The sequence below is a fragment of the Pelophylax lessonae genome (assembly GCF_965119305.1).
Source record: "Pelophylax lessonae genome assembly, contig: HAP1_SCAFFOLD_354, whole genome shotgun sequence".
In the NCBI taxonomy this organism is placed as follows: Eukaryota; Metazoa; Chordata; class Amphibia; order Anura; family Ranidae; genus Pelophylax; species Pelophylax lessonae.
The window spans coordinates 27,341-46,183 of record NW_028119990.1 but is presented as its reverse complement, the minus strand read 5'-3'; the positions used below and the strand labels follow the sequence as shown (position 1 = coordinate 46,183).

At 43.0% G+C, this 18,843-nt stretch overlaps 3 protein-coding genes across 3 annotated transcripts; 1 reads left to right on the top strand and 2 right to left on the bottom strand.

Annotated features, from left to right (window-relative positions):
• Positions 1-13,430: 13,430 nt before the first annotated feature.
• Positions 13,431-13,811, bottom strand: LOC309543813 (histone H2B 1.1-like; the record flags this gene model as incomplete). The annotated part of the gene is made up of 1 exon (XM_082276248.1): positions 13,431-13,811. One exon carries the CDS (start codon positions 13,809-13,811, stop codon positions 13,431-13,433), a length of 381 nt encoding a protein of 126 aa, XP_082132374.1.
• A 324-nt stretch (positions 13,812-14,135) lies between these two features.
• LOC309543793 (histone H2A type 1-like) lies at positions 14,136-14,528 on the top strand (the record flags this gene model as incomplete). The annotated part of the gene is made up of 1 exon (XM_082276230.1): positions 14,136-14,528. The coding sequence occupies one exon, from the start codon at positions 14,136-14,138 to the stop codon at positions 14,526-14,528; it is 393 nt and encodes a 130-aa protein (XP_082132356.1).
• A 1,409-nt stretch (positions 14,529-15,937) lies between these two features.
• On the bottom strand, positions 15,938-16,249 carry LOC309543792 (histone H4; the record flags this gene model as incomplete). Its single annotated transcript, XM_082276229.1, has 1 exon — positions 15,938-16,249. The coding sequence occupies one exon, from the start codon at positions 16,247-16,249 to the stop codon at positions 15,938-15,940; it is 312 nt and encodes a 103-aa protein (XP_082132355.1).
• Between the last annotated feature and the right edge of the window lie 2,594 nt (positions 16,250-18,843).

Here is an 18,843-nt window from a genome sequence, read left to right as displayed (position 1 = left end):
TACTAGGAGGGTGATTTAGGGAGATGGGGGGGGAGGATTTGTGCCAGGAGGGGGGGACTTATGCGGTGGGGTTGGGGGAAGAGGATTTGTGCCAGGAGGGGGGATATGTGCTGGGTAGATGGGGGAAGAGGGTTTGTGCTAGGAGGGGGGATTTGTGCTGCTGGGATGGGGGGGGGAGAGGATTTGTGCCAGGAGGGGGGATTTTTGCTGTGTGGATGGAGGGAAGAGAATTTGTGCCAGGAGGGATATTTGTGCTGTGGGAAGGGGGGGGGCAGAGGATTTGTGCCAGGAGGGGGTATTTTTTGCTGTGGGGATGGAGGGAAGAGGATTTGTGCCAGGAGGGGGGATTTGTGCTGGGGGGATGGGGGGGATTTGGGCTAAGAGGGTATTTGGGGGGTTTGGCTAGAAGAGGTGATGGGGTATTTGTGCCAGGATGGGGAGTTTTTGGGCTGTTAGAAATGGGAAAGGGGGGGATTTATGCTAGTAGGGATGATTGGGGGTATTTGTGCTAGAGGGGAAATTTGGGGGTAGGATTTGTGCTAGGAGGGGGAATTTGGTGGGATGTGCTAGGAGGAGGAATTTGGGGGGTTTGTGCTGGGGGGATGGGGGAAGAGGATTTGTGCTAAGAGGGGGGATTTGTGCTAGGATGGGGGATTTGGTGGGATGGGCTAGGAGGAGGAATTTGGGGGGTTTGTGCTGGGGGGATGGGGAAGAGGATTTGTGCTAGGAGGGGGGATTCGTGCAAGAAGGGAAAACATTTTTTTTGGAGGGGGGGGGGATTTGGGGGAGAGGATTTGTGCTAGTAGGAAAATTGATGGGTATTTGTGTTAGGAGGGGACATTTGGGGGAGGAGAAGATTTGTGCTGGGAGGGGGGATTTGGAGAGGGGAGAATTTGTGTTTGGAGGGGAAATTTGAGGGGTGAGAATGTGCGCTAACAGAGCTTTTTTGAGTAGTGATAGTTGTGCTAGCAGGGAACATTTGGGAAGAGAGAGGCTTTGAGCTTAGAGAGGATGGGGGGAAAGATTTGTGCAGGGAGGGGGATTTCAGCAGGGAGAGATGTGTACTGGGAGGAGGGAGGATATTTGTTTGTGGAAATATTTGGCTTGGAAAGGGAATATCTTCTTAGGGCTAAGTGTGCCAATTAGTGCTCAATTCTCTTTTTTATATTGCTAAAACATTATGTTCCTACATCTTGGGGGGGCGCAGTTTGGTGTCTTCGCCCTGGGCGCTGGATGGCCTTGTCCCAGCTCTGATGGAGGCACTATTCCTTTCATTGATACCAATGATGGGACACTATTCCTCCTACTGATACCAATGATCGGACACTATTCCTCTCATTGATACCAATGATGGGGCATTATTCCTCCCATTGATGTCAATGATGGGGCACTATTCCTCACACTGATACCAATGATGGGGCACTATTCCTCCTGCTGAGACCAAGAATAGAGTACTATTCCTCCCACTGATGTCAATGATGGGGCACTATTCCTCCCACCGATAGCAATGATGGGACACTATTCCTCCTGCTGAGACCAAGAATAGAGTACTATTCCTCCCACTGATGCCAATGACGGGGCACTATTCCTTTCATTGATACCAATGATAGGACACTATTCCTCCCACTGATACCAATGATGGGGCACTATTGCTCTCATTGATACCAATGATGTGGCACTATTTCCTTCCACTCCACTGATACCAATGATGGGGCACTATTTCCCCCACTGATACCAATGATGGGACACTATTCCTCCCACTGATGCCAATGATGGGACACTATTCCTCCCACTGATACCAATGATGGGGCTCTATTCCTCCCACTGACAACAATGATGGGGCACTATTCCTCCCACCTACACCAATGATGGGGCACTATTCCTCCAACTGATAAAAATAATGGGGCACTATTCCTGCCACTGATACCAATGATGGGGCACTATTTCTCCCACTAATACCAATGATGGGGTACTGTTCCTCCCACTAATACCAGTGATAGGGCAAGATTCCCCCCATGATAGCAATGATGGGGCACTATTCCTCCCACTGATGCCAATAACGTGGCACTATTCCTCTCACTAACAACAAGGATGGTTCGCTATTCCTCTCGCTGATGCCAATGATAGGAACACTATTCCTGCCCCTGATACCAACGATAGGACACTATTTCTCTCACTGTCAATACTAATGATGGGACACTATTCCTCCCACTGATGCCAATGATGGGGCACTAAACCTCCCACTCACACCAATGATGGAGTACTGTTCTTCTCTCTGATACCAGTGATGGCGCAATAGTCTCCCTCCTACATACTACAGATTCTATGTAATTTGATTTACTCCCATTGACCATCAAGCCTAAGGCAGTGTTTATTTTCTCTTGGCTCTTTTCTCTTGTTATTTTGAATTACCTTTTTATTCACAATAAAATATATTGAGGAGAAAAAAAAGGCCTGCATTCTTGCTTATAAGAAAAAACTGACCTGATGGAAGACTGATGGAAGGGGCGGGGTCACAGCCATTCAATGATCTGCAGAGAATTTAATTTACTTAGACACATTGTTAAAATGTTTCCGATTTCTATTTACAAATAAGAGACTGAAATGAAACAACTGTGTTTATTGATTCGTTGTATATATATTTATCTGGCAGTGTCATGATTACTACAGATTTCTACCAGCCCTTTCACTTTTTGTTTATTTTAGGATGTAGGGGGGAATCCGTAACGGCTACATGTCATGTCTGAAAGATGAAACATTAATTATCGGTCAGTTCCCCGATCATATACAGATCTGATAATGAAACATGTAATACTTTATTTCCCATCATATAGAAAGGTAGAGATCTATGAGAGGAGTCATCTCACTATCATGTTCTGTATGTAGCAGTGGAAGGGGGGGGGGGGGGGGTTCTGCATTCTGAGATCATATGGAAATGCTTTACACTATTCAATAATCTTCCAATTTTATTTCTGTTTATTCCGTACTAATCAATTAATCTGCCTGAAAATAAAGTGTTACAGATATTTATTGGATACATATCTCATCTGATTATCTCAGTTCTCAGTGTGGGATTTGGTGTTATAATGGGACTGGTTATTTGTCTGTAACGTTTTTCACAATTCAAGCGGGAAGATTTGAAAATGGCTAATTCAGATCTGAGCCAATCAGAACTGTGAGCGGTTTCATTATCAGCCTTCATTGGTCAGCGATGTCTTTATGAGGAATCCAAAGAATTGTATTCGGAGATTTTTCTCGGTTTTCAGCCCAGAAAAGATTTGTTCCATAGACTTTTTATAGATCTCTATAACAAACTATCTCTATAACAGAGCAAATTCTGTATTCTGATGTGCAAAATCAAACCTTAAAACAGAACAATAATATTTCAACATATATATTTCCTGGAAGTGAAGGGACAGTCCCGGAAAGAGTGATATTTTCTATGAATAATTTTCAGTGTCGGATTAGCCGATCTGAGATGATTGAGCAGATACAATGTTTCACTTTTCTTGCTTCTATCCTCCATTGTGTTGTGGAATAAAAGCTCCTTTTCAAAAAAGTTTTTTTTCAGCAAAAACATGCCCCCCTTCTCCTGGGCACCCAGTTCTTCCATGACATATTTGGGCATTCAACTCACCTCCCAGTCCTGGGCAGCACCCTCAAATCTTCAGAAGTATGAGATGAACCCCAAAAACTTGGAAAGGTGGATCTCACACGTACCAACACAGACTATCCCCCAATTTAACTGATCCCCAAAGGTTTTTGATTAAATAGCGGAATAGAAAATATAATCCAAAAAAGTGTATGTATCTCACACGTACACAACCACACTAGGCCCCAATTACTATTGTTTGTACCCCTAAAAGGCTGGATGAGGAGTAGGGGGAGTATGGAACAGGCAGCACCCTCAAATCTTCAGAAGTATGAGATGAACCCCAAAAACTTGGAAAGGTGGATCTCACACGTACCAACACAGACTATCCCCCAATTTAACTCATCCCAAAAGGTTTTTGATTAAATAGCGGAATAGAAAATATGATCCAAAAAAGTGTATGTATCTCACACGTACACAACCACACTAGGCCCCAATTACTATTGTTTGTACCCCTAAAAGGCTGGATGAGGAGTAGGGGGAGTATGGAACAGGCAGCACCCTCAAATCTTCAGAAGTATGAGATGAACCCCAAAAACTTGGAAAGGTGGATCTCACACATACCAAAACAGACTATCCCCCAATTTAACTGATCTCCAAAGGTTTTTGATTAAATAGCGGAATAGAAAATATGATCCAAAAAAGTGTATGTATCTCACACGTACACAACCACACTAGGCCCCAATTACTATTGTTTGTACCCCTAAAACGCTGGATGAGGAGTAGGGGGAGTATGGAACAGGCAGCACCCTCAAATCTTCAGAAGTATGAGATGAACCCCAAAAACTTGGAAAGGTGGATCTCACACGTACCAACACAGACTATCCCCCAATTTAGGGGAAAAAATATATAATAGACAGATAGAGGGAGAGCCGAGACTCAGGAGGATTAGCACAATGTATTTTCGGGTGTCATTTTTGCTATGTGCATACTATGTGTTTGAAATATCTTATAAATCAGGGGTCTTCAAACTATGGCCATCAAGTTGTTTAGGAACTACAATTCCCATCATGCCTAGTCATGTCTGTGAATATCAGAGTTTTACAATGCTTCATGGGACATGTAGTTCCGCAACAGCTGGAGGGCCATCGTTTGAGGATCCCTGTTATAAATGAACAACTTTGTGTAAAAAAAATGCACTTTAATTTTCTTTTCATATTTTCCAAAAACTTGAAAAGAAATTACATGTTCAAAAGACTCATTATGCTTAACAGAATATACGTTTGGGTGTTTACTTTGCTAAATGGGGTAATTTTGTGGGCGTTTCATTTGCACTGGTGCTCAAGGGCCTTCTTTTTTTTTTAAACATAAATTTTTATTGAAAGTTTTTCAGATAATACAGTAATAACAAAGTATTGGGTAAGGCCGTGATTACATAAACAGAAGCATTAACATCAGCTTCAAATGTGCAAATACAGGAAAAATTGTCAATGAGCAAAAAAAGGCATGTTGAGAGCCCCTAACATAGGGAACCCCCAACCATAATTGCATTATAGGCATACCAGTAAGAGTAGTACCTCAATAAACCATGGGCGAGGGCGGACCTAGAACCCGAACGGAGTGGGAAGATGAAAAGAGGAGTACCTGTCCCCCCCAATGGGAACACACTGTGAACAGGTAGTCCCCAGCGTCGCTTACTGGACAAAGCGGGCTGCCACTACCCGCCCCCTCACTCCGGGGTCCAGGCCGCCAGCATGTGGTGAGCCCATTACGAAGCAAATGGTGAGCACCATTTACTACTAGCAGACAATTGGAAACCTCAAAACATGCCAGACTTGTTGATTACAATGAGAATCGCCATCGCAGCCTGGAGGGAACTACATAAACACACAAATGTAGGAGATGCCCATTGTAAACAAAGACTACCTATCCGACTACTAGACATCTTGATCCCATGTCTATCTACCCTAAAATGGAAGGACAGTGACATCCACTGGATTGACGACCTCTTTAGCGACATCGACTGAAACCATTTACTTCCCTCACTCAACAATACCAAATCCCTCGTTCGGAACTATAGACTTACACTCGTATCTCCACGTTCCTGACTAAAAACCCACCAGCACCCATCACTATTCCATACCCAGTATACCAGTTCCTCACAACCCCTCCTGGGTCGATAAAAGGCATCACCTTCTTCTATAACATATTCCATGCCAAAAAAAACTTTTCAAAAATGAAATCCCATGATTAAGTGGGAGGGCGACCTCCAACGACCTTTCTCACCACAACAGTGGACCCACACCTTCCGGCACTCGTACGGGGTGTCGAAATGCACCAACCACTGGGAACTGTCGTAGAAAATTCTCTCCCGCTGGTACCTTACACCATATAGGCTGTCTCAATTCTACCCAGCACACTCCCCGCTCTGCTGGCGAGAGTGTGGCCAGGTTGGCAACTTATACCACATCTTGTGGACATGTAAAAACCTTACAAGCTTCTGGAACCAGGTCTTTGGCCTCATCTCCTCTGTAACACAATCGCCCATTAAGCTAAATCCGGCTTTGGCACTCAATACCCTGGCCATCGATCTGCTTCCTAGTAAGGTCAGATGGGTTGTTTCACACATTTTGCTGGCCGCTAGGGCCACCATTACTAGGAGATGGAAAAAAAAAAGAAGCACCAAACCTATTGGAGGTTGTAGCCTCAGTGACACTCACATTTGAATTTAAGAAATCACTAGCATTACAGTCCCATTCTCTTAGGACACATACCAAACACTGGGAACCATGGATCACTTGGAATGATAAATGAGTGTTAATTGTTTCTGACTATATCTCTCGAATAACAATACCTTGTATTACTTGTTGTTTATGTAAATTTATTTTTTCTGTTGTGTCTTTTGACACCTTGAATGCATTTCTTGTATCTGCTGTTTATAACCAATAAAAATCTGTTTGGAAAAAAAAAAGAAGTAAGTGTCGGCCATAAAAGGCCCCAAAAATTAGCCCACATGGGTTTAACTGACAGCAAAGAACTTAGTATTTGATGGCTAGAGGTACAGTAGGCATTCACAGTATACAGAAGTAAGTGTCGGCCTGTATAGGCTCCAAAAAAATTAGCTCACATGGTTTGAACTGACAGCAAATAACTTAGTATTTGATGGCTAGAGGTACAGTAGGCATGCACAGTATACAGAAGTAAGTGTTGGCCTGTATAGGCTCCAAAAATTAGCTCACATGGGTTTAACTGACAGACCATTGTTAGACCATGTGTCTGTGGTCAGATGTATCTTGGCACCAACACTGTGTGCCAGAGATATATTCACTTGCCGCTGAACATGGCCATACAGCTCTGGAATGCCCTTTTGCGAGAAATATTTCCTGCTTGGGACCTCCCATTGTGTTGTTCCAATGGCCACAAATTTACAAAAGGCCTCCAAGTCCCACAGTTGATATGGCAGTAGTTTGCGGGCTATCAGTTCCGACAAGCCAGCAGTCAAACGTTGGGCAAGAGGGTTATCCGGCATCATTATTTATTTCCGCTCCAACATTTGGACCACAGAAGCCTGCCTTTTTCCAGAACAACGTGATGACGGCATCATGGAAGGGGGAGTGGAGGGCAAATGTGAGGAGAGATGAGAAGGAGAAGGGGCTGGACGATGAGAGCCTGGAGTGTTGCTTTGTGGGTTCTGATGGTGTTGCTCCCACTGGGCTCGGTTATGGGAGTTCAGGTGCCTTCTTAAGGCGGTGGTCCCTAGGTGAGTGTTGGGCTTACCGCGACTTATGCATGGACTGCAAAGGCTGCAGATGACAACACTGTTGTCAGCAACGGACACATTAAAAAAAAACCCACACTGCGGAGCCATGTGCCGGCGTCCTGCTAATGCCAGATGTGACTGTACATGGTTGATGGCTCACTCCTGATACATTTGCAGTCTGCTTTCTACCTCTTGTGCAATGCAAATTCTGCCTGCCTCTCCTCCCTATCTGCCGGCCCGTCTCCCCCTCTGAACTCCCTTCCTCTTTCTCTCTTGTGGACTCCCACGTGATGTCCATAGGCTCGTCATCATCCACGTCACCTTCCCCACTACTAACATTCAAGATCTCTGAGTAGGCAGCAACAGCGGGGACCAACCTCCTTGGGCTGATCTGGGTACTGTCGTCAGACTGCTGAGTGGTGGCTGTTGCTACCTCCTCTTCCTGATCCAATGCCAACAATGGCTGTGCATCGCAAACGTCTTGTGATGGATTGGAAAATAATTCCAGTGACTCAAGTGGAGGGTATGTGGTGGTGGTGTCTTTGGGGGTGCACACAGCAGAGCGTGAAGAGGGTGCAGATAGAGAGGATGAGGAGGGTGCAGAAGAGGAAGGCTGAGTGACCCACTCAACCAAGTCTGGTGCGTCCTTTGCCGTAATTGCACGCGCCTTTTGAAACTTCACAGTTAGGCTCCGGCCTATTGCTCCTGCCCTACCACTACCACCCCTGCGTACATCTCTGTCTCTTCCTCTGCCTGTCATGTTTTTTAATTACCCTGTGACAAAAGTCTCTAGAGAATTGCATTATATCTGGAAAAAGGTAGATAACACCCCACTTCAATATGTGGTATTGGGGTATCTATCACACCAGTTCTACAAATAATTGGCCAGTAACTGTTGTCACTTTGTGTAGCACAGTCAACACAGAAAGAGAGGACAATTTTTTGCAGGACTAAAGTACACTCTTAGAAAAGTATACTGTTAAAAAACACCCCACTTCAATATGTGGTATTGTGGGGCCACTGGTCTATCACACCAGTTGTTGAAAAAAATGGCCAGGGAGTTTATCGCTGTGTGTATCAGACTTAACTCAGCAAAAGAGGCAATATTGTTGCAGGACACAAATGCACTTGTAAAAGTATACTCAGATAACACCCCACTTCAATATGTGGTATTGGGGGGCCACTGGTCTATCACACCAGTTCTACAAATAATTGGCTAGGGAGTTTGTCACTGTGTGTAGTATTGCTGCAGCAATGCTCAGTCAGCACACCTGTCACAATGCTGCACAGTGCACAATACTACTACTAATCCACTATAATATGCTTTCTACAAAGTATATTATACTGTAGATTAACCCCCTCCCCCACCCCCTTTTTAGTGCACTGCACAGCAATACCAAAAAAATTGCAGCCCTTTAAATGACTGTTGTGGACATTAACAGAGCAATTTGTGTCACTGCTGACGATCTCTAACTGCCCCTACAGCACAGACTGGATACCTGCCCCCAATACTAAAGAGACTGTAATAGACCCTATACCGACATTGCAGCACTTTAAATGACTTTTGTGGACATTAACAGAGCGATTTGTGTCACTGCAGATGACAATCTCTAATTGCCCCTACAGCACAGACTGGATAACATGTCCCTATACTGAAGAAAGACTGGACCTATACCGATATACCAGCCCTGAAAAGGACTATTGTGGACATTAACATAGCAATTTGTGTGACTGCAGCCAATCTCTAACTACCCCTAAAGCAACCCCTGGATACCTGTCCCTAACCTGAAAAGAGACTGTAGAAGGCCTATACGGAAATACCAGCCCTGAAAAGGACTTTTGTGGATCTTCACAGTGCTATATGTGTCTAGCAAACTCTCACTGATGAGCACAGCAGACCTCTCCCTACAGGTCTATTTATAGGGTAGGGGGACTGTCCATGTGCTGAAATGTTTCAATTGGCTGTCCTGTTCCACCTGACGGCTGTGTCATGGGTCAAAGTTCTCCCCAATGTAAACTAATATGGCCGTTGCAAACGACGCCATGTGTTTGCAAATTTGTCGGGTAGCGAACAAGCAAAATTTGCCGTGAACCGACCGCCGGGCGAACCGCAAGGCCATCTCTATTAAGTGGTTAATGTTAGCAGCAATATACTGTTTGAACCAATAATGTGTTAGTTTATAGACAATATATGAGCAGCAAACACCACTTGTTGAAGATTTCATTGCTTGGTGGGTGAACCTTCTCGAAAGGGGCAAACTTGATCTTTGGACACATTTGTGTGTTTGTGTGTGTGTGTGTGTGTGGGGGGGGGGGGTTATTTTTGTATAATTTTCAGGTCATTAATCTCTTTTCTTGTGCTTTTCAGGGGTTTTATTGCTCTAGTTGACTAAATTCAAATGTCCATATTTACTCTGTAACACTTAAAACCCTAACTAAAAAACAAACAAAAAAAAAAAAAACATAAATTATAATACATTTAAAAAAGAGCACTTTTTATTTTTTTATTTTCCCAGCCTTGTTCCCAGAGACTTTAATGACGTTCGTTGTTCAGCTCCGAAGTTATGTGATGTTCGGAAGTTATGGAACGATGGGGGGGTCCAGGATTGGAGATTATATGTAACTTCACCAATAAATGAGCTAAACATTTCAGTGAAACAATTTTCTACTTCTAACTTATATAAAGGACTGTTATCCGAGGTGATATTATTGTAATCAGATTTGTATGTAGCTGATACTTTGTACATATTTTTGTCATTTACATATCAGGCAGCTCATTGATTTAGCTATGTACAATGATCTGTTGCTTATTCATTAAATAGATACAGATAGACAAAGATTTGACTGGGCTGACCGAGTAGATACAATGTTTCGTTTTTCTTGCTTCTATTCCCCATTGTGTTGCGAGTTAAAAGCTCCACGATCTTCCCAAATACAAAGTAACAAATTTATGGCGGGAGATTGTTGAGAATCTGTTATTGTAACAATGTTTGAGTGAGGCATAAAAGTTTAGTAACCTCTGCCACCTTGTGGTCATTCCAGGTACAACACCTCGGTGTGTGCAGTACAAGGAGATGAATAGGAAATGGCTAGAAAGTGGAGATGATCTCCGCAAAAAAATATAGAATATATAGAAATAAATTATTATGACTATTATATATTTATTGAAGCCTCACAAACATGTCACCCACATCTCTGTACAAAGAGCCGGACATACGCAGCATTTATTCCTATTCTTAAATAAGGATATATTTTATTAATGTGATAAATTGTATTATTACTGTCAGATGAAGTGCACTCTAAAGGCAAACACTTTGTCTTCTTATCGCACTCAGACTTGTAATGCAGGTGAATAGTAATGAGGGGAAATGTGATCACAGGACATCATTCTCTCATCTCTTTTACTTCCAATCTTTTCTATGCTGATCGTCTACTCACCGCTAAACTCCTCCAACCAAAACCATGCACACCTACATAGAGCTCCAATGTCAGAACACATTGTACTCCATATTTCCAGAAATTATTTCCCCAATTTGCTATTAATAGACCACGCCTATGATGGCTCCGAGTTGCTATATTTAAATCTCCCGCCATAATTCTACTGGCCGTTAGGAAGATTCAGCCGCATTATACCGCTAAAGCCGACATTGTAGAAGTTCTATTCATAGATCTGTTCATCTTCCTCCAAAATGACGTCACTTGTGTCGGTTTTCAGCTTTCAAATATTTTCTCCAAAGCGGTAAAATCCTCGAATATTACTGCCACAAGCCCGCCAAGTAAACCCAATCATTTTTTTTTTTTTTTTTAATTACCAAACCCAACGGATCTTCTCAGAGTCACCCACTTCTATCTAAGAAGGAGCCGGACATACATGTGTGGGAGATCTGATTGTATAATTAGACACCGAAAATTGTGATCCGGGTGGGGGGACAATGTGCTATAATGACACCTGTCCGTCCTAACAGCAATTAAGTTTTTTTTTTTTATATGATTTTAAAGTCTAATATAACACATTGAATTGATGTGAGTTTAGATAAGCAGGTGATCTCCTTGGTGTCCATTGCCCTCCATCCTTTAGATTAGACACATTGTTGGGATATGGGACCCATAATCCAATGATAAGGTGCAGAGAACCGTTTGATGGATCAGTAGATGACTCCGGGGTGACATAGTCGGAGCTCAGCACTAACTGCAATACATTTTGCTGTTTTTAAACATATTTGTGATGATCTGATAGAGACAACATTGATTGATTTTTCTTCCACCTATTCTGGAGCTGTTGTAGGGTCAGGAAAATTCGCATTACCCTAATTCTATTTTTCACATTATATGGGGGAGGGGGTGGGACTACAGCAATAAATAGAAGACTTTACTTGCACAAGTAATAGAAATGAAGGAAACAGTGAATTGTACAGAAATCCTCTCTTCATCCATTCCCTGTTCATATTTGGCGCTATTCTTCCTTTACTGCGGTTTCCTCGTTCTTCCTTGGAGATTACACAGAAAACATTCATCTGTCACACATCATAACAATTTCATATTTATACAATATTACTGTAAAAAAAAAAAAAAAAAAAAAAGGCCTGCATTCTTGCTTATAAGAAAAAGCTGACCTGATGGAAGACTGATGGAAGGGGCGGGGTCACAGCCATTCAATACTCTGCAGAGAATTTCACTTACTTAGACACATTGTTAACATTTTTCTGATATCTAGTTACAAAAACTGTGTTTATTGATTATTTGTATATATTTATCTGGCAGTGTTGTGATTACTACAGATTTTTACCAGCCCTTTCACTTTTCCTTTATTTTAGGATGTAGGGGGGAAATCCGTAACGGCTACATGTCATGTCTGAAAAATGAAACATTAATTATCGGCCAGTTCCCCGATCATATACAGATCTGATAATGAAACATGTAATACTTTATTTCCAATCACATAGAAAGGTAGAGATCTATGAGAGAAGTAATCTCACTATCATGTTCTGTATGTAGCAGTGTGTGTGTGTGTGTGTGTGTGTGTGTGTGTGTGTGGGGGGGGGGGGGGGTAGGGATTCTGCATTTTGAACATATGGAAATGTTTTACATTATTCAATAATCTTTCATTTCTATTTCTGTTTATTCCATATTAATCGAATCTGCCTGAAAATAAAGTGTTAAAGATATTTATCGGATAAATATCTCCTCTGATGATCTCAGTGTGGGATTTGGTGTTATAATGGGGTTGATTATTTCTCTGTAACGTTTTCACAATTCAGGCGGGAAATTTGAAAATAGCTATTTCAGATCTGAGCCAATCAGAACTGTGAGCGGTTTCATTATCAGTCTTATTTAGGCAGCGATGTCTTTATGAGGAATCCAAAGAATTTTATTAGGAGATTTATCTCCGTTTTCAGCCTAGAAAATATTTGTTCCGTAGACTTCTCATAGTTCTCTATAACAAACATCCAATAACAGAGCAACTTCTGTATTCTGATGTGCAAAATCAAACCTTAAAACAGAACAATAATATTTCTACATATATATTTCCTGGAATTGAAGGGACTGTCCGGGAAAGAGTGATATTTTCTATGAATAATTGTCAGTGTCGGATTAGCCGATCTGAGATGACTGAGCAGATATAATGTTTCACTTTTCTTGCTTCTATCCCCCATTGTGTTGCGGAATAAAAGCTTCACGATCTTCCCAGATAAAGGAACAATGTAAGGCGGGAGATTGCGGAGAATCTCTCATTGTAACAATGCAGCAGAGGTGATTAGAGCAGTTGGGTGTGTGCAGTACAAGGCGAGGAATAGGAAATGTATACAGCCAGAAAGGGGAGACGATCTCCGCAATAAAGAAGGATGAGATTAGAAGGTTTTATTCATTCCCCTTCCAGTCTGACCGACCTACTTCTCATCTCAAGATTATTAATGATGCTATTTTGAGTTCATTTTAAATTATCCGAAGAGCTAAAACTTGTAAAAGTAATAAATTGTACGATACATAAAAATTGTATGACAGCTCGGTTGTGTAGTATGTGGGTGGCTCTTAGAAGAGCCTTTGTGTGTTGTTGGGGTGATGGATGGGGGAGGGGTATTACTTGGCGCTGGTGTACTTGGTGACGGCCTTGGTGCCCTCGGAGACGGCGTGCTTGGCCAGCTCTCCGGGCAGGAGGAGGCGGACAGCGGTCTGTATCTCCCGGGAGGTGATGGTGGAGCGCTTGTTGTAATGAGCCAGGCGGGAAGCTTCGCCGGCGATGCGCTCGAAGATGTCATTGACGAAGGAGTTCATGATGCTCATGGCCTTGGAGGAGATGCCGGTGTCGGGGTGGACCTGCTTGAGCACCTTGTAGATGTAGATGGCATAACTCTCCTTCCTGCTCTTCCTCCGCTTCTTGCCGTCCTTCTTCTGGCTCTTGGTCACGGCTTTCTTGGAGCCCTTCTTGGGCGCAGGGGCGGACTTGGCTGGTTCAGGCATGATAAGGGATAAGAATGTTTTCTCCGCTCTGAGAAGATAAAGTGTACTGGCGCTGCCCTCATGTGCTGCTTATATAGGCTGTCCTATGCAAATGAGCTTCCTTCCTCCTCACTCTTCTATTGGAAGACATGGTCATGTGATGGGGAGTGACGTCATGCTTTCCTTCCTCGTTTACCGATTGGTCTAGATGCAAACCTAGAGAGCATTGGCTGGCTTCAAACGTGGCCAATCATAGAGCGAGACGTCATATCATTCAAAGTATAACAGGAAAGGGAGCGGCTGCAGCCATTCATATCTCTTTGAGAACTCCAATATCACAGAGACATGTCTGGCCGCGGCAAACAAGGAGGAAAGGTTCGGGCTAAGGCCAAGACCCGATCATCCCGGGCTGGTCTGCAGTTCCCAGTCGGTCGTGTTCACCGTCTGCTCAGGAAGGGTAACTATGCCGAGCGGGTTGGGGCCGGAGCTCCCGTTTATCTGGCCGCCGTCCTCGAGTATCTCACCGCTGAGATCCTCGAGCTGGCCGGTAACGCCGCCCGCGACAACAAGAAGACCCGCATCATCCCCCGACACCTCCAGCTGGCAGTCCGCAACGACGAGGAGCTCAACAAGCTGCTCGGGGGCGTCACCATCGCCCAGGGAGGAGTCCTACCCAACATCCAGGCCGTGCTGCTGCCCAAGAAGACCGAGAGCCACAAGGCCGCCAAGACCAAGTAATCCCCACCGGTTCATCCACGTCACCCAACACAACGGCTCTTTTCAGAGCCACCCACCCATCCATACATAGAGCTGCATACATCTACATTGTTATTCGGAGATCTAATTGTAACAATGAAAGATTGCATTTATTTTCCAGGTAGGAAATAAAATACTTACTATGACTAGAAGGTGTGATTCCCCATGGGGGGGAACAATGTCTTAGGATGACACGTGGCAGTAATAAGAAATGATGATAGATGTTTATATTGGAACGCTTTCAGTGTCCCTTTTTATAGAGCAATGTCCTCTCATTACAGGGACTCCTCTTCATTCTCCTCCATCCTTTACTTCAAATCATTCTAGAAATAACAATCCCCCCCCCCCCCCTCCTTCACTCTCACCGCAACACAAATATACATTGTCATGTCATCTCTCATGGAATCTCACAGTTCTGATTGCTGCAATCTTCATGTTTCCCGCCACAATTCTCTTTACACTTCCCATCTACCATCAGGATAATACAGCAGCTTCTATTGTGGAACATTCATCAACGGTCCCTTTATTTCACAACGATAATCCATACATTGATAAACGTCCGTTTTGTTGTTTGATACTTCAGAGTCCGCCCTGCTGTAGAGATGATTAGAAAGTCACTGAACACGTGACCTCTACTCTGAGAAAGGAGAGGGAGCGCACACTTTCTTTGTACTCATAGGAAAGACATTAGTGGCTGGCTGTGGGATCTCCCACAACTCTGATTGGCCAATATTTCAAATTTCACCCGCCTGAATTGTGTAAATCGTTACACAAAAATCCATTTCTTTTATACCGCCAAATCCGACCCTGAATACTGAGATCAGCAGAGGAGAACTTTGATTGGAAAAACATCAACACTTTAATTTCAATCAGATTAGAGAGGGGTGACCGGATTATTACTGACCAAAAAATGTCCTTTATTGCAAGTGCTCGGAATCCACCGCTATACACAGAACACCACAGTCACATGACTTCTACCTTTCTTTATGATGAGAAAATAGAGTAATGATCATCTAGAAATGTCACTGAGCGATATTTATTGTCCCCTTATCACACCCCGAATTTTTCTATAAAGAAATGTGAGGTGACTGGAAATAATGCCTAAGAAAGGGGTTTATCGGTGTCTCAACAAGCTAGCTGAAAAATAATAAAGTGATCTAATGATATTGTAAGCGGAGAGAATATAAACACTAGATCGCTTCGATCTGTTGTATTCCAAGTAAAATAAAGTTGTACAATCGGATTAATATGTGTTTAGCTAAAAAGCTTTCATTCCGACGTGATAAAAGTTGATCTAAGAGAAATAAATGGTTACAGCTCTTTGTAGGAGAAGGTGGGTGGCCCTGAGAAGGACCTTTGTTGGGGTGAAGTGGGTCGGTGGATGTTGGGGTTTAGCCTCCGAATCCGTAGAGAGTGCGGCCCTGGCGTTTGAGCGCATAGACGACATCCATGGCGGTGACGGTCTTCCTCTTGGCGTGCTCGGTGTAGGTGACGGCATCGCGGATGACATTCTCTAGGAAGACTTTGAGCACTCCGCGGGTCTCCTCATAGATGAGACCGGAGATGCGCTTGACACCCCCTCTGCGGGCCAAACGTCGGATGGCGGGTTTGGTGATGCCCTGGATGTTGTCCCGGAGCACCTTCCTGTGGCGCTTAGCGCCTCCTTTCCCCAGACCCTTTCCTCCTTTACCGCGACCAGACATCTCCAAGCTCTTCGTGTATCAGACGAATGTGAAGTAAAAGCACCCAGCCTCGCTTTATATGCAGCATATGCGGACCTGATGGAGAATAAGGGGGAGGGGTTGGAGGAGGGCGCGTCCAGACGTCACAATAAGTCCGCCTCTCTGTGCTCTCAATCATCCAATCCTCAGCAGTTCCGTGATTTGAATTTCCCGCTCGATGATGCTCTTTGTTCAATAGAAAGAACAACATTTCACTCCTTTTGGGTGACCATTGGATGTTACCTGATCATCATTACTGGTGAGGTCATGTCTCTGACGTCACCCAGGATCCTCCAAATAAATGTCCTCACTACATACTCAGACATCGGAATATTCACATTCAGTGAATAAAATATAATAGTATCCTAATATAAAAAAAGAATATATAAAATAATATATTATGAAGTACATAGAAATCGCAAAAATACCATAAAATGCAGCATTTGTAACACCCCCACCCCACCCAAAACGAGACATAATACCTCCCAGCTTTTAGTAGAGTGCAGATCTCCTAGATAAATGACCCCAACCGGAAAAAAGAAAGAAGAATACCAGAGATGTGAGCGCACTCAAATGTCCATACAACTGCCCTCCCCCTTTTTTTTCCATCAATATGGAAACTAAAATTCTTCTAGCCACCCCAACATTTAGACAATGGTCTTATGAAGAATTATCAGTTTTCCAATATTTTCTAGAAATCCATTTCCTTCCCAATAATTATCACAATCGTTTAGCCGACTTTTTATTACATATTTTGACCAGAGAAGACTTCATAGACCATTAACGCTTCCTGCATATAAAGTTCTCCCCTCAATCCATCCTCCTGTTTATAACAGATGTTCTAACACCTTCCACTGGTGACCTTCCTATCCAGATTACTATATAAAGTCCCCACAATGAACGCTCGGCTCTGGGTTCCTTCCGGTCATACACTGCACGGATAGATTGTGACATCTAGAACCCTTTGCTGATCTCTCACAAGTCATGTTCCCCCAGAGTCCTGGAACAGATGAGATGTCACACAATGTATTATGTCTCCAGAATCCCGGATCTCTCATCATCTTCTATTAGAATGGGATAGGACCCTGCACAGCTGCTGCACATAACCAGAGGGGTACAAACCAATTCCATCCCTCAGTGCTCATACACCAACCAATCTCACCACATCATTGCACTGTATCAGTTAATGTGTTATTCTGCAGCAATACACCCTGGATCAAACATGCCCCATTCTCAGCAATCAGATCTTTTAGCCTACTTGTTTAATTAGAGGTGTACCACTGTATAGACAAATTGATCATTCATTACAGATCGATCTTAGATCCACATAAGATGATAGACAGACAGACAGACAGACAGATAGATAGATAGATAGATAGATAGATAGATAGATAGATAGATAGATAGATAGATAGATAGATAGATAGATAGATAGATAGATAGATAGATAGATAGATAGATAGATAGATAGACCGAAAATCTATCTATCTATGTGTGAAAGGTGCAGTAGCGGCACACCTATTATAATTATTACACAGGGATTTGATTGAAAGGGGAATTCAGCAATAGGTGTTAGGATTTAATACTGATCCACATGGGACATCTAGAAATAATGATCGCACCGAGCGATCCCTCATCTGCCGACTTCTAAAGGTTTTATCTGACACAAAAAAAAACATGCAAAATAATCCGATAAATTTTGCAGTCTGGATGCCATTTCCTCAGATCTTCAGCTATGAATTGTAATTCTGTTATCAAACTGCACACACTTATCCGTTTTATTCTGTTCCTATGGATTCGGAAAGGAAGCCATGAAATTACATTGTATCTCTTCACAGATCCCCGCACGGAAGTCATTCCTCTTTTTACCAGCAGGTGTCAGTGTTTCTCCTCCATAGAGAATACATTGGAGCAGTTTAGTTCAATTTCATTCAAATGGATCTGATAGAAAACTTCCTGAGCGCTGATCCATCTGGAAACAATGACACCGACTGATCCCAGATCTGCCCGGAGCAGGGAGGGCAATGCTGGGGGGACGATTCATTGTCTGCTCAGAGATCTGTCCCTCCATGTTAGTACAGAATTGTGCTGGATGGAATAAGCTGTGCAAGTCAACTTTCTACTTGTTATTCACTAAGAACGGAATAATCAGATCAGTGAGATCGGAGGAGGATTTTCTGTCATCTCATTTACTGTATTATGGAGAAAAACTGTCCAATCTCAGATCTTCTAATTCTTACACCGATTAGGAATCTCCGATCTTTTTTTATTTTATATCATATTTCTGATGAATATTTTCTCATTTGGCAGGAAGGAAAACTGATAGAAAGGATCCTCAGCCATTCAATACTCCGAAGAGAATTTCATTTACTTTGTAACTAGAAACCAGCAACATGTTTACAATGTTTCTAAGAGGGGACAGATCTGCTTCTTCAGACATGAAATATTTGTGTTATTGATTCATTGTACATATCTGGCAGTGCCATGATTTCTACCAGTCATTTCACTTTTTTCTTATTCTAGTTTTAATATGAGGAAATCTATAACTGCTACATGTCTGATAGAGGTCAGTTCCA